This window comes from Vespa mandarinia, chromosome 3 (genome assembly GCF_050613455.1).
Source record: "Vespa mandarinia isolate Hongniang chromosome 3, ASM5061345v1, whole genome shotgun sequence".
Classification (NCBI taxonomy): Eukaryota; Metazoa; Arthropoda; class Insecta; order Hymenoptera; family Vespidae; genus Vespa; species Vespa mandarinia.
In genome coordinates this window covers 3,750,019-3,766,505 of record NC_140812.1, presented here as the reverse complement: position 1 = coordinate 3,766,505, position 16,487 = coordinate 3,750,019, and the positions used below count along the sequence as shown (strand labels likewise).

General features: G+C 34.4%; 1 protein-coding gene across 2 annotated transcripts; it reads right to left on the bottom strand.

Annotated features, from left to right (window-relative positions):
* Positions 1-1,330: 1,330 nt before the first annotated feature.
* Positions 1,331-7,292, bottom strand: LOC118451031 (actin related protein 1). 2 transcript variants are annotated; one of them, XM_085656065.1, is made up of 2 exons: positions 7,144-7,292; positions 1,331-3,066 (listed from the first exon to the last, which is right to left on the bottom strand). In XM_085656065.1, exon 2 carries the CDS (start codon positions 3,046-3,048, stop codon positions 1,918-1,920), a length of 1,131 nt encoding a protein of 376 aa, XP_085512191.1. In that variant the 5' UTR covers positions 3,049-3,066; positions 7,144-7,292; the 3' UTR covers positions 1,331-1,917. The 2 variants fall into 2 exon arrangements, with proteins under 2 accessions (XP_085512191.1, XP_035743035.1); XM_035887142.2 differs by lacking the exon at positions 7,144-7,292 and adding an exon at positions 4,318-4,497.
* Positions 7,293-16,487: the final 9,195 nt, after the last annotated feature.

Genomic DNA, 16,487 nt, shown 5'->3' with positions numbered 1-16,487 from the left:
TCAATATTAAGTAAATAAGACATTAGATATATATATATATATACCTGAAAAGTCACTTTTACAAATACTTATCCAATCCTTTTGATATAATCAAGAGTATCATTTCAATTATTTAGATCCATGGCCTCTTGTAATGACAATTGATAAGCGAAGGATAATTAAATGGGTTTACAGGAATAATTAGTACACACGCATACACATGTAACACGCACACACAAGCGGGTGTAATCTAACGAAGTTAATGAAGGTCAGTGTTCAATAAAGAGAAAATAAAGAAATTAAGAGATATTAAATAATTTGAAAATGTTCTATCATAAATTTAGAAAAAAAAGTTGTAAAAGAAAGTAAAAATATAAAAAAGAAAAAAAAAAGAAAAAACTGATAAACGCGTTACATTATAGTATTATTTAGTATAAATTCGTTGTAATTATCCGAGAAAAATGAACAAGTGAAATTTTGACCTGAAATTGTATTTAAGGTACAGAAACAGTCGATTATCTCGATTTGAATGAAATACATGATCGGATTCGCGTTAAAGTTTAGAAATGATAAAAAAACTTTGATATAAATGCATACGTTTATTATTGGTACTCATGCATTAAATATGTCTAAGATGTTTCTTGTGACGTTACATAGGTTGTTGATGTTCTTTGTTATTATTGTGATGATAACACAGATCTAATCGTGCCGGATAATCGACGTTTAACTGTAACAATGCGTAACAAATCATTGAAAGAGAGAAAACACACGTAAAGCTTGGTAGACTTGTGCTAATTAATAATTATAATAATCATAATAACGAAGAGTAGTTATTTCAACTATTTTCTTTCTTTTTTTCTCTCTATTATACAAAACACGAACGCATCGTCGCGGAAGAAGATTAACACGGTGCAAGTTGATTGAAAATAATTTTTATTCGACTGAACATATAAACCTAATTAAATTCTTAGAGTAATTTATATGTTAAGTATTATTTCTTCTTCTTATCTTTCTTTTTTTTTTGTTTTTCTATCCTTTTCCTATTTCTCGTTTTTTTTTCTTTCCTCACCACAAATCTTACGTTACAATCAACGACGTCAAACGGTACAAAAGCTACAATTATGTATAAAAAGGATTCGCGTGATTCGATGAGATTAATTGATTATCATGAAACCGAAGCATGGTGATAAATTTCGCACGCACAAGTTTCTCTCTATGCATCATCGTAGTGCAAGGTGTGACGACGAAGGTTCTCTTTTCTTTTTCTTTCTTTCTTTCATAGGGATGCATTGCGATTGAAAGGATCTGGATAATAATAACTGATCTTAAAAGACACAAGAGTCCAAGTTGATCGTGTTTTTAAGAGTTTTATTTTATAATACCATAAGTCTAAAGTAGTCTTTAAGATGTATGTGAAGAGTGTGTGTATGTGTTTGTGATTGTAGTATGCGTATAGTACGTATGTATTCGTAACGTGTGTTCGTCTGTGTCGTGCGTGGTCTTGCACAAGACAATAGAAATAAATTATAATACTGTGACCGCGTATTATTAAAAGGGCCGTTCCTTTCGACGACGACAGATGAGAGAGCCCGTCAGACGTGATCGAGAGAGAGAGGGGGGGGAGGGGGAGAGAGAGAGAGAATTGGAAAATAACCAAAAAAAATTAGAACTTGAAAAAGATTCTCTCGCATCTTAGGATAACGAGCAAGCTAACCGATCGTCGTCGAAACGAACGCTTTTCCTTTCCTTTTAATAACGCAAGCAAAGGTCATAACTTACTTCCATTGCATCGCGCGAGGCCACCCACCACGCTGCTGGTAGTGTAGTGAACCTCGAGATATTAACTCGGGGGCGCGAAGGGCCGTTCACCGCACTACGATCCCGCGCATATCGGGACTTCGGGGAATGATAGTATGGGAAAAGGAATATCAAATGCGTTTAGAAGCACTTCCTGTGAACGATAGACGGTCCAGACTCGTCATACTCTTGTTTAGAGATCCACATTTGCTGGAAGGTTGATAGCGACGCGAGAATAGATCCACCAATCCATACAGAATATTTCCTTTCAGGTGGTGCGATAATCTTGATCTTCATGGTAGAGGGAGCCAAGGCAGTGATCTCCTTCTGCATTCTATCAGCAATACCTGGATACATGGTGGTACCACCAGACAAGACGGTGTTCGCATAGAGATCCTTACGAATATCGACGTCGCACTTCATGATCGAATTGTAAGTGGTCTCATGTATTCCGCAAGCTTCCATACCCAAGAACGATGGTTGGAAGAGAGCCTCGGGACAACGGAATCTTTCGTTACCAATAGTGATCACCTGACCGTCAGGAAGTTCATAGCTCTTTTCTAAGCTCGATGACGAAGCAGCAGTTGCCATTTCTTGCTCAAAGTCTAAAGCGACGTAGCAGAGTTTCTCCTTGATGTCTCTTACGATTTCACGCTCGGCCGTGGTGGTGAAGGAGTATCCTCTTTCGGTAAGGATCTTCATGAGGTAGTCAGTAAGATCACGACCAGCCAAGTCGAGACGAAGGATAGCATGTGGTAAAGCATATCCTTCGTAGATCGGTACGGTGTGAGATACACCATCGCCGGAATCTAAGACAATACCAGTAGTACGACCGGAAGCGTATAGAGACAGTACGGCCTGAATAGCGACGTACATAGCTGGTGTATTGAACGTCTCAAACATGATTTGCGTCATCTTTTCGCGATTCGCCTTAGGGTTCAATGGAGCTTCCGTGAGGAGAACAGGGTGTTCCTCAGGTGCAACTCGAAGTTCGTTGTAGAAAGTGTGATGCCAGATTTTTTCCATATCATCCCAGTTGGTGACGATTCCGTGTTCAATCGGGTATTTCAATGTTAAGATACCTCTCTTCGATTGAGCTTCATCTCCGACGTACGAATCTTTCTGTCCCATGCCTACCATGACACCCTGGTGGCGTGGTCTGCCGACAATGGATGGGAAGACAGCACGGGGTGCATCATCTCCAGCGAAACCAGCTTTACACATACCAGATCCATTATCAACAACGAGTGCGGCAACTTCCTCGTCACACATGTTTATTTATTTGTTTTTCTGAAAATAACGAAATCTACATTATCTTTCTATAATATCAACAATTATTATAAATAATTTTAAATCCCATATTTTATATATCATTTACAATTTTTCTATAAAATATAGAAAATTATATAGATAGAATAATAAGTCATTCAATTGAATCTTATATCTACTAATCAAATTGTACAAAATATTCTCAGCCTATCATCGTGCTACCTGGAAGGAAACTTTACAAGATGGCGACGAAGAATACGTATTGTACTAAACGAAAGAGGTTCGAAAGGAAAGTTCTCATTTTCCATTCGAACTCTATTGGAAAAAGCGATGAAAGGATATATCGATGCAATCAATAAAATAAAAACAAATTACTATACCTATTATTTCGATAATAGTATATAGGTATATATTACCATACCAAAGTGATACTAATATATAAAGTAATAAGAATTTTATAAAAAAGTTTATTTTCTAGATAAAAAAGAATTTGTTAAAATTTAAAATGTAGCAAGAATATTAAATGAGGAATAGAATTTCAGAAACGATATGGGCGAGTCAGCAAGTACACGTCACGATGGAATGACCGCACCCTGCCCCGCCCTTCCCCGGCTAAACGGTCGCCAACCGATAAAGAATTTCCGATAGTTTGTAAAAATAATTATTTTCTTGTTATCTTCAATAAATTTTTAGCTCTAATAACTTTCTATTCTTTATAATACAAGGACAAAGACGTAGAATTGATTCTATATAACCGATCTTTCACAAGAAATAAAGATCGGAATTACGATCGGCGTCTATATATGAAATCGAAGATTCATGTTCTCTAAGCGCCATCGAGCGGCGAACGGTAATAATATAATCAACGACAGAAAGAAAGAGAGAGGGAAACTTCGTTAGAGAGAAGAATATTCTCTAACAGAACACCTTCAATAATATGACTCACGCGCGAATACATCGAATTCGAACACACCCACTATTTTGAATTTTGACAAATAATTCGAAATCTTTAAATGAGATATAAACTAACATGATACAGTTTCTCGACACTTCGAAATTATTTCGTTGCACTGCGGAGAAAAGGAATCCTCAAAACAGTTGTAAAGAGCTATAATCCTTCTTCCGAATTTCTCTATCACACTTTAGATATATATATATGTGTGTGTGTGTGTAAAATAATATATTGTATAAAAATCACCACTTGCTAATCTATCCAACAATTTTTTTCTTTATATATATATAAATGTTCTTCGTTTATATCAGAGAACTTACTTCGCTTCACGTGAAAATAGAGAACGAAATAGAGATATACTTGTAATATGTACAAGTTAGGAAGAGCTCGGTCGTCGTATGTCCGTAATAACCGCCGACACTGCGAACCGATCTAGCACCAAACACAGAGTGTAGGTTGACAGAAGAGCGCGCAGTGTATTATACGAAGAGCGTCGTCCCCTTCGCGATCCTCTCCACCACTCTGCCTGTCGACCAATAAGGGCAGGACACCCTCCGCCAATCCTGGCTCTCTTTACCATATATGGAACTGCTTCGCCACGGTGGGGTCTATCCCCACTCACTTACTCTTTCTCCTTCCCCTCTCCTTTATCTCTATCGCAACCCTCCACAAGCTGTGCATCGCGCTCGAATTGCCTGAACCGAACATCTCGCGAACTCCTGCCAACGTGCTTCTCCCACCTCCTCCTAACCCTCCATCTCTCTCACTCCTCTCTCATCTTCTCTATCATAATCCTCGCTTTTTCCCCTCCCCTTTTCCGTACCATTTTTTTTCTTCCCTTTGACGACCATTCGCAAGAAACTTCGTGTCGTTTAGAAGATCGTCATCTTGTCCAATGTCAATGAGAATATTTTCTTTTTCCATGGTACAAGAATTCTGCTTCCGGTAACGGGGCAATCTGAGTTTGAGTCAATACTCATGCAATTATGTAATTTTAAATTGAAAAATAAATGATATATATATTTATATGTGTATATATATAAAGAAAAAATGAACATTTTCTAAAAGATTTCTCGACTCTATTCCCCAACGGATTATCATCGTTTATTATCTTTTTTCTTTTCTTATTTTTAGTTTCGAAGATATCTGTTTCATTATAATGCAATTATTCATCACTCTTTATAAACGAAACTTTGACGATGACTTTGACCGTTATTATATTTCTTGGAATTTTTTTCTTAAGCGTTATTATGAAGGACATTGAAGAAATGAAACCACGTGCTTTCTAATATTACGATTGTCATGTATACGAGCAAATTTTTTAAATATTATCGTCTCGTATGTAAATATGCATATATAAGATTATAATTAATTAATAGAAAGTTTAACTTTGGAATAGACTTTTTCGTTTCTTTAATTTCAATAATCGCTATTCGATAAAGTTTAGCATGGAAAAAAAAAAAAAAAAAAAAAAAAAAGATAGGAAATATCGGCTGGATTTTATTAGATACGATTTTTTAATTACACAGAGATATTAGTTTTTAAAATCGGTTACTGAAACTTATTCGCAGTTGAATGTTACGTTAACAAAATGCCGGGTTCCGTGTTCTTTCAGAGTACAGAAGCGCAGATTTTAACATTTCTAAAGTGAAATTATAGGGTACGATATAACTGTGGTAGAATAACAGTGGTAGAAATAACAGTGGTAGACAAAGTTATTTTTTAGATTATGCTTAAATATAACCAGAATTGTTTAAGAGGTTAGGTAAACATTTTTTTAATTCGTCTACATGCTTGGTGATTAAAACATTTTGTGACTATGTCGATTTTATTTCACACAAAGTCGCCTCCACGATTTAAAATAAAATATCGTTTCATTGTAATCGTGAAGATCACCAAGCACTTTGACTTTTTTACTTTTAATAATTAGATCTTATACACGTTTAGAAATCATTGAGAAATAAGAAGCAATTGTCATGAGATTGCGAAAGTATTCATTTTTCGAACGTGACGCTTAAATTTACTAGACTCCAATTGGTTTCAGTATTGCCAATCGACGAATGCGAAAGAGAAATCTGCAGAGAATTTGAGATACAAGAGAGAGAAAGAGAAAGAAAGAGAGAGAGAGAGAGAGAGAGAGAGAGAGAGAGAGAGAGAGAGAGAGAGAGAGAGAGAGAGAGAGAGAGTGTAGAGTGCCGGGACGCACTCTGGAACGATGATTATTCCAAAGTAATCTCTTGTTTTGTTTAATTGTCCATATCTTTGATGAAAATAATTTCGTTTTGTCTTCTTTTAATCAAGAAAAAAGCAATAATATCTGAAGACATTCGAAAGAATGTCTAGACTAACATTAAATACCATTGGCTCCTTTCGTATTGTAGAAATTTGAAAGAAAGAAAAAAAAAGGAAGAGAAAATAAACAGCCGTTGTAATAGGTTAAAATTCTAGATAAAAAGAAAAAGAAAATGAAAGAAATATCATGTCGTGTTTCCTTGCTATTAAAATGATAGATTAGTGGCATATAATCGTAGATAGGTTAGTGGCCGTTCTTCTCGCACAAGCGTGCACGAGAGCGTGCAAGTACATATACATATATACAACGGCGTCGAGTGCTATTAATAAACCACCGTTTCGTCGCGACCACCTGCGAGGAAAGAGAGTAGACTACGTGCTGAACGTGTGTCAGGGGAACGACCACTTGATGCCGGCAACCTGTCGGATCAGCTTCAACGGGCCAAGCCATCAGTTTCCTTCTTATCCGTGAGAAGAATAATCGCGAGAAAATATAGGACATATAAAACGCGCGTGCGAGAGGGAGAGAGAAAGAGAGAGAAAGAAAGAAAGACAGAGGGGGAGAGAGAAAACAAAAAAAAATTTCACAAACCAATTGAAACGAATAATGTAAGAAGTAAGAGAGGCATTAAGTGTTTCGAGAAAATTCGAAATTGTACAGATAAGGAGAGCAACGCCCTGCCAACATGGCCGGCCGGTCCCGTTTTCTCGACCGGCTTCATCGACTAACGTCTCAAACAAATTTCATGTTATAAATTGTATATTTATTTCTAACAGATCTTACGAATATTACGTTTCCCTATCTAATAAGAAAAGGCGTTAATGTTTGGTATCATTATTATGATTTGACTCACCTTTAAAAGAGTTAAAGACACAAAGAAGCGTCGACGAACTGGTCGAGAGAGAACACGTCCGTTGTTCGGCGTAGGGCCACCACAAGGATACTACTATCAGGCACGAAGTACGAATGAGACTCGAGGGGTCGCGAGTCGCGAGGACTGTGAGCGAGATCGTGGCTCCTACCGCGTTCTGTGGACTCGCCCGTAGGTGTGGTCGGTATACCACGAGACCAAAGCGATATACTTCAGACTGTGATCGACTAAGGCACGTTGGCCTTTTATTTTTATATTTCAGCTCGATTCAATTATTTATGTATATATATAATTAGATAAATTTTCTATTGATTAATCTTTAATTGCATATGACTCGTGGCGACTCCTATCATCATTTTTACATGGAATTGTTCTCATCTAAGGCGAACCCCCCTCTATGCGATTGGAATGGACTCGTCCAGCCGGCTCTTCCCCCACCTTGCGGATTCACAGCTCTTGCCATATATGGGCATAAAACGAAAGCGGCTCGCTGATTGGTCGTTCGACCGGCTGCCGGCTAGATTCTCCAAATGCCGCTTCAAACTGTACGATACGGGGAGTATAATGCCTTCTGGATGCGTACACACTAGTACGTAAGGGTTCCCCGCCTGTCTGACTAACCGTTTGTAGAATGTGTGCGTAGAAAGGAGAATGTGTGCGCTTGCATATAGTGCGTAACATAACACATACATATATCTCGTAACGGAGTTGCATGCGACACACGATCTTATACACATAACGCTTACATTCACTTATACATACGCATACACATATACGTATGTATAACGAAAAGAGAGTACTCTATCGATAGTAGGTATAGGGTGAGTCATGAGAAATAGTCAGGAGTTTTCGTGAGACTGCGCTTTCCTTTGACTTAAAAATTTTTCACACGGTTAGCAATTGCTTCACGACAGAGAAGTCGAACGAAGAAGAATTTACTCATTCCATAATGCACAAGTCACATATATAGATTATTAGTCTCTAATGTGGTTAACATATTTTAATCGCATTTTGCAATTTAAATATATTATTGGCTTGTGTGTGTAAGAGGAAAAACAATTTAAGCAAGTTATGATACCGAAGTGAGTCGTTAACTTTCAAGTCTAACCTTATCGGCACGAAGAACGATTACAATGATTCCTGAGCAAGGTTACTACAAACATTTTACAAAACAGAAAACAAGTTTTTCAATCAATTTAATGTATACGTCATTGTTTTCTCCACTTAAATATTTCGTTCTTAATAATCATATATACGTAAGAATTGCGTCATATTTTGTTTTTTATTTTTTAATTTCTTTATTTATTCTTTGACGTTGTTTAATGAAATCATTATTAGATAAAGCATTGTGGCAAATATGGCGCAATATGAATTTCCATGTAACGACTTGATTCATCAAATCATATCTTACTTGTTATCTATACTGATAAATAATTAAAAAAATATATTGCTATATATTTATTATTGTTTAATCGAAATAATAGTATAGTATATAGATGATAAAATATATTTGATGGTAATTATATTAAAAAATATTACAAATTATGTTTAAAATGTATCTATCCAAAGTTATCGATTATTTTTTTAAACGAAATTAACATGCAAAATATAAATAAAATGGATAAAATATGTAGCGTATTAAAATGTATTCTAATATAATTTTTTTTATTTTTTAATAAATATTAATAAATGTTAAAATTTTTTGCATCATTTAAAACGAGACTTTCTTATTTGATAAAATTAAAATATGTAAAATTCAACTTCGGAAAATATATATGTATACACGTATATTCAAAGTAAAATTATATATACGCGAGTGATAAGTAGAATTGAAAATGCTTAGTAAAGCATTCTTTTCATGTAAACGTTTACTACATCGTAAAGATTTTTATTGGAAAAAAAGAAAGAATTAAATAAGTAACTAGTCTTTTTCTCAGGTAAGAACGAAGTTGATCTTTTGACGTTCGATGTCCTATCCAATTAAGTTCGCTTATATAGCCAAACGATTCAGACTAACAGAATTATATCGACGTGCATATAATGTTCATGAAAAAGAAATGGATGGTCTCTTACAAGTAGTACTGCAGCATCGACTAATGATAAAGAAGATTTAAAACGTGAATGCAATAACACGTTGGTACACCTTAGGAAAATTGATTCTATAAGATAAAAATTCTGATGTAAAGACTATACTAAATTCTGATTGGATTATATGGAATGTAATTGTGAATATTATTCAATAAGAATTAAGTTAAGCTCATCTTCATTTGAAGTCATATAAATTTTCTATTGTTTTTTTTTATATAATTAATTTCTTTTATATTATGAATACATATCTAATATACATATATATTAGATATATATCATATTATATTGTACATGTATATGGCATATATTATTATTATCATTATATTATTTTATCTTCCATATATATTATTCTACAAATACACACATATATATATATATATATATATATATATATATTTTATGTATATGATATTTGATAAAAATTTCAATTATTTATTAGAAGAAACACTTCCTCATAGGTTAGGAATTTGGCGATCAAGTAAATGTCTCCCTTCGCGTATCTCTTCTACGTAAGATCGGCCAAAAATAGATTCAAGGGCGCGGACAAGGGTGCACTGGACTATTGCCACGTCACATAGGGCTTGGATACGGTAGGAGTACATACATCCGTTTTCTCTTCGTATGTGTATAAGTACGAAGTCTCTTTCTCTCCCCCCCCCCTCTCTCTCTCTCTCTCTCTTTCTCTCTTTAACTCCTCCTACGAGGTTGGTGAGTCGGTGCGTTCGCGGGTGCAGTGTCTCCTTGAAAATCGATACGACACCGGCGTCCGTGCAGTCTGCGCCGACGACGAAGATAGCCGAGTCGGTGAACGAGAAACCACGTGGCGACAGAAACGTCAGATCGCGAAGGGCTCGCCACCTCGTGCTTCGAGCCCTCGACGATCAATGATGTTGAATATCGACCGATGGATGGTTAGGAGAGACAGAGAAAGAAAGGTGATGTCTGACAATAAAACAGAGAGAGAGAGAGAAGTAGATATATATATATATATATATATATATATATATATATAGAGAGAGAGAGAGAGAGAGGAAGATAGAGAGAAATAACTACTAGACTTCATTTCGTTCATTAATTCTGCCTGTCTCCATATTGGACATATCTTGATTCAATCAGAATGAATAAAATGATACTCAGACGATAAGAATATAAATGTCCAACGATTGTCCAAATATATTCAGTTTATCTAGAAAGTTTCTAGGAGAGAACATCGACGATTGCAACATCATAGAAGAGAGATAAATATCTTTCGTATCTCGGCAGAAATTTCTATGTGATTTTTATTGTAACTATCTCTTGCAAGTAGATCGTAACAAGTATGAATGTAGGTATATATTTATATATGTGTTGATGTAGAATATCGAAGGAAACCGACGACAGAACGGAGAAGTTTGTCGCGTTCGACCTGAAAACCCAAAGGCCCGCGTAGCCTCGACCTTGTCAACCAAATAAGGACCTATTCAAGGTCTTCGGAGCCTTGCGTAAGGCCCCCTTTTATACCGTGCGAGCCAACGTTGGCATAACGATCAAGTCGATTCTATTAGAGTCAGTCATTTCTGTCTATAGTTAATATGTATTTGATGAAAGTATTGATAGATAACATTTTCTTTGTATTGGCACGGAAACAATGAAAAATGAAAAAATTTCATTTCGTTTTCTTCAGGAAAATCAAAAATAAGTAAGAAAATATAAAAAGAAAAGAGATCCTTTTCGACATGGGCGTGCCGCCGTTCGCGAATACGTGCCGTAGGTAACGTCTGCCTCTCCGCGGCCGAAATCAATACAGAATGCGACGGTAAGTTCAACGTACCCACCCAGAAGAGGAACGCTTAAGGCTCTTTCCCGTTGGATGACGACGAAAATCCGTCGGGATATTGTCCAGACGATGAAATTGTTGGGAGATAGATTTAGAGGTCGTAAACCTATCTTAAAAACAGACCGATTACTTAACATCTCTGGAGAATTTTGACTTTTAGCAAGAAAATTTGTGTCTAAGCAATCGTTACTTGTTCTCCTATTTCTTTTAGATGCTATGTACCATTGTGTACATAGTGGCGATTGTAAGTCTTTCCGATGATTGGAAGAAGTGAAACTTTGAGAAAAAGGTTGGATCCAGATAGTATCTTAAGAAGATAGATTTTCTTTGCAAATATAACATAAAAATTCTGTTTATTTTTCCTTTCTTTTTTAAGCCATATAACTTTCTTAATTAGTATTATTGCATTCAATGTGTTAATTAGTCTTAAAATTAAACTCGTCCTGGTTGAAATTTTTACGAGATGGTGACGATGGTTAGCCAACTATGTAAATATTCTTATTTTCAAAGAACTACATAAATGCTTCGTTAAATTCTAACAATTAATAGCCAAAGATCGGACAGTCAATCTCTAACAACATGTTCACCGTTCTAACGAAAATTGGCTTTTACGGTAAACGGATAGTTGCATGGTCATGCTCCTTTTCGTTGTTAATCGTATCGGAAGAGTGATCAGATATTACACCGACTCTAACTATGTTCAATTTCTTTATTCTCTTCTACTAATTGTATGTAATTCTTTGAAATACCGCTGTGTGCATTTTTTTTATCTTATCACGAAATTATCCCAAACATATGACGATAATTGTTTATCAGTTTTTTTAAAGTCTATTTGATACTCTCACCTATAACATTATATATTATTATTATTATTATTATTATTGTGTCATAATCAGAAAAAAAATTATAAATATGACGTACAATTTACGTTTTTAAATTCCATGAATAATTTAAAACTTATAAATTATAAATCATTAGATAAGTGTATATGTAAGGGGAAAAATAGAGACAGAGAGAGAGAGAGAGAGAGATCATAGTACGATCATGTAGATTGTAGATCGAGACAACAGTCTTCAATGGCGATCGCGTAGCACGCGAAGAATCCGGCCAGAAGAGGTGACGACGATAAATAACGCGATCGCTATATTTAGTTATTCTTTGTATGAGTATTCTGTACACGTATGTGTATATGTATATTTCTTTCGATAGAACGCAAAGAGAAGCGACGTCTTCTTTTTTGATCTTTTCACCGACACATCCGAGTTTTTGTAGTAGTCATTCTCGTAGTGTGACAAGTCAGCTGACGGTAAAGGCAACGACGATAATAAGGCCGGTTCGCGTACGTAGATACGTACGTACATACATACGTATATCGGTCGTGATGTTTGTGAATATAACCAAAGGCAAAGTCAACGATGATTCAAAGCAATGACATTTGCGACATTTGCGTCGAGTAACTCGTGTTCCTTTTTACAAACGTTTTTCATTTTTTCTTTTTTTATTAGTTTCTCATCAATCTTACGAAGCTAAAGATTTAATTTATTTTTTTAAAATTCATATTGTTGACATTTAATCTTTTATAACTCAATTTTTGTTAATATCTATAAAAATATTATTTATAAAAATATTATCTACACAACGTGTGTTATAATGTTATTTATACTAGTATAAGTAATAATTTATTTATTAATATTTAATTAATATATTAATAAAGAAATGTATACATATATATTAACATATATTATTAATGCGAATGTTATTTAGATCAGTATAATTTTATTATATGAAGTAAAACTCATATTTATAAAAAATATATAAATTTTTTGAATATGAAATAAGTAATAATTTTGTGGCGATTAAATGAAAGAAATCTTAAGTATGTAATTTCAAAGTTAGATATGGTTTTATAGAAAGTTAATATGAGTTGTTATTATTATTTCAAGAGTTTCATTGATTTCACCAGATATAAAATGTTAAATTATGTTTACTTGAATTATTGTAAGATCATTAAGACGTAGCTCATCACGTATAGGTATGTAATGAGTCATAGAAAAATCGTCATTTCTTCTTCTTGGAAATTTCTACGAAAAGTCGACGGTTAAAAATTCGAATTTCGCGATTTTCAATGATGACTGTACAATAGATATTTCCAAGAGAGAAAGTCAAAAAAACTATTAGATCCATAATCATGAGAAAACTTTCTTGAAATCATTTTCGATATTCACTTTCTTATCTTACCGATAAGTTTTCGCGATAAGATAAGCATCTTGTCTTTGAAATCAAATGTTATTGTCCTGTAATATAACAATCATGTAATTAACAATTTATCGATAAAATCTGCTGACGTATATTCTTATTGAAGCTAAAATTCTTTTTTTTCTTTTTTTAAGCGACACTAATAAAAAAATAAAAAAAAAAAAAATTAAATTAAATAAATACACGAAATTTAAAATTATAATTTTTTTATTTTTTTCTTAATATTTTAAATAATGCTGATAAAAAATAAGAAAGATAAAATTTATTAAACGTATGAAAGAATTGAATTTTGAACATTGACAAAGTCGAACGAAACTAGGAATTATGAAGGACGAAAAAAAAAATTTACAAGATTCGACCTCGAAATAATCACGATACTTCATGTCGTCGAGGTCATGACGAGCTGAATTCTTCGAGATTTGACCTTGTAGACAACACCGAACACTGATCCAGAACAGGTAGACAACCAGTAAAACGTATGTGCCGGTCGCGCATATTACCGGCTAAATGTTGCATGTCTCATCATACGTACGTATGGAAGTACCTATAGTATGTATGTACAATACGTTCGTCGCGTTCTTGACTCCGTTTTCTCGCACAGCTCTCTGTAAGTTCGCATAAGGTCAAGGATTCGGAACACGGCCGTGGAACATTAGGACTACCAAAAAGGGTAATTTTAGAATCATGTTAGTCAAAGATCGTGTCACCGCATTAAAAAGTAATGACGTTAATGAATAATCCTTCCGAAGAAAACATTGTTTCGTAAGATGGCCATCAATTAATATCTACAATTATCATATTAAATTATTTATTAATAATAATCTCGATGAATTATATCGTCGTATCAATCGTTTATCGCTAAATTATTGTTTTTTTCCGACGTTATTTATGCGAATATTTCTTCGTAATATTTAAACTTATACGATCAAAGAAAAAAGAATAATCTTTTTTAACTCTTTGCTTCTTCGTAGCAGTGTTGAATTTTGCGGTAGAACGATGACCGGCGTTTAGAATTCGTCGTAATTTATTTGCTTTAAGGAAATCTATCTTGCTACTGTCTATTACGTGAGAAAGATGTTACGTAAAAATGTTGAGGTTAATTTGGATTGCGGTGTAAATATGGTTGAAACAATTTAAAAAAAAAGATACAATTACATTTTACCCCGGGGTTAACTTAAATTTACTGCTAAAAATTTTAGAAAAAATTCTGAAAGTTAGCAGCACATATTTCTTAACGATCAAATTAAATAAGATTAGTCAATGAATTCGATCGGTATTATTTCACCTAACATGATTTGTTCGAATTTATTTTGATTCAAGATAGCAATCATTTAATCCAACGCCAATGCAAGACTTAGATTAGCGATTTGTTATATATCTAAGCAAGAAACGTGAAAGTTTCCCTTAAACGTCATGCGAACTTGAGAGATAATCACGAATAGCATATACTTGCCGTATCATGGATTTTTTTACATGTGTTCACGAGAGCGCGCGAGCGCACATGAGAGAGAATATACGTCTCGGGCCAAGTGCAGCGTTCTCGTTACATACGAAAGTAGGCCAACTATACTTGAAGACAGTGCGTCTTACTTACGAAAATGCGACCAGTTTCCTTCGTTGAGTAGAGTCGGTTCAGTCTTATCTGTAACTACCGAGAAGACTATATCTGTCGACCAGGATATACTTTATCCAAATGCATTATCTTCTCTTTGTGACGAATATTTAACATACCTGACTACCTTATAAGAAGCTTGTCTACATTTTTAACATATATATAGTATTAATCTATTTATATGATATCGATATCTTTTATCGATTGTTTTATCAGTTTTAGTAAAAAAGAGAAAAAAGAGGGAAAGAGAGAGAAAAAGAGATTCTGCAACTTGAAATGACTAGCATGCTTAACGGTTATCGAACTGTTCTCCGCTATATCGCTATGTTCGAGAGAGCATGACGATTCTGCAGAATGAAATTATTTTGATTATTATTTACAGAAAGTAGTACACATATAAAAACGATCAAATTTCTTTTATTATATATATATATTATATATATATATATATATATATATATATATATATACATATAGGTAATAAAAGAAAAAAAAAAATATATATATATACATATATATACATATATATACATATGTATATATGTATGTCTTTCCTGTTTAACGTAAGAAGCTTTCGGGGGATATATCCGGACGTTTCAACTTCATAACCATCTTTTCTCGCAACTCGTAAGAATTCAAGAAGCATTCGTTGTCTATAAATAGCCATTTCCGTTTCGACAGGTAGGGAGGATCGATTACGTTTCTTAGGTATGTATAATCCAATGATGTATCATGATACTGTGTTTATTCAAGAATTTCTTTAGATTTTTTTTTTGTCATATTACCTATAAAATATGAAGAAATGTTCAGATCAACAAATCGGCTATTTTGTGCTATTGATTGCAACAATTATCGTGAACCTGGCAATTAGGAAATTTTTTGATAAGATTAATTCACCTCTTGTCTTATTCTCCTCCATTCATCAGCAATGATCTCGCGAGCAGACGAGAATTGTCGCTGAGGCGCAAAAAAAGGAGCGAGCTGAATGGAACTGGAACGAAGTGTACAGGTTCGTTAAACCGGTAGGCAAAAACTGCCGGATGAATGGGTGGTACCGAGTAGGTTATACTCGTCGGATAGAATGAGCGGGTAAGGAAGTGGAGGGAGTGTAGAAGGGAATACCGAGGGCAACAGTGTCGTCACGATTGGGTTTAGAGCCCTTAGACTTAGAATCTATTAAAACTAGTTCTAATCGGGATCAATAGCTGATTAAGATTTTTAAACATTCCTTATTAATTTCGTTGTACAAAAATATCATCTATAGAAATTAATCTTGTTTTAACTTCGAGAAGGTTGAGAATCCCTGTCTCAAATGTAGAATCTAACGTTAGGAACATAAATCATCCCAACTACGTTACCAACAGTATTTCAATCGAATCCGTAAATTCTGCTTAAATGGACTGGAAAGTAGAATGTCGCGATTAAGCTGATCATACTATGTATATATTAATCGACAATTCCTGCAGAGGCAAGCATTTGCATGTTTCGACCGTGATATATGACAACACGCGCTTTGGAATGATCTAATGACATGAAATGCAAGCAGGCGTTATA

Excerpts from the sequence above, each read along its gene's own strand:
- LOC118451031 (XM_085656065.1), bottom strand. The coding sequence starts at position 3,048 with ATGTGTGACGAGGAAGTTGCCGCACTCGTTGTTGATAATGGATCTGGT.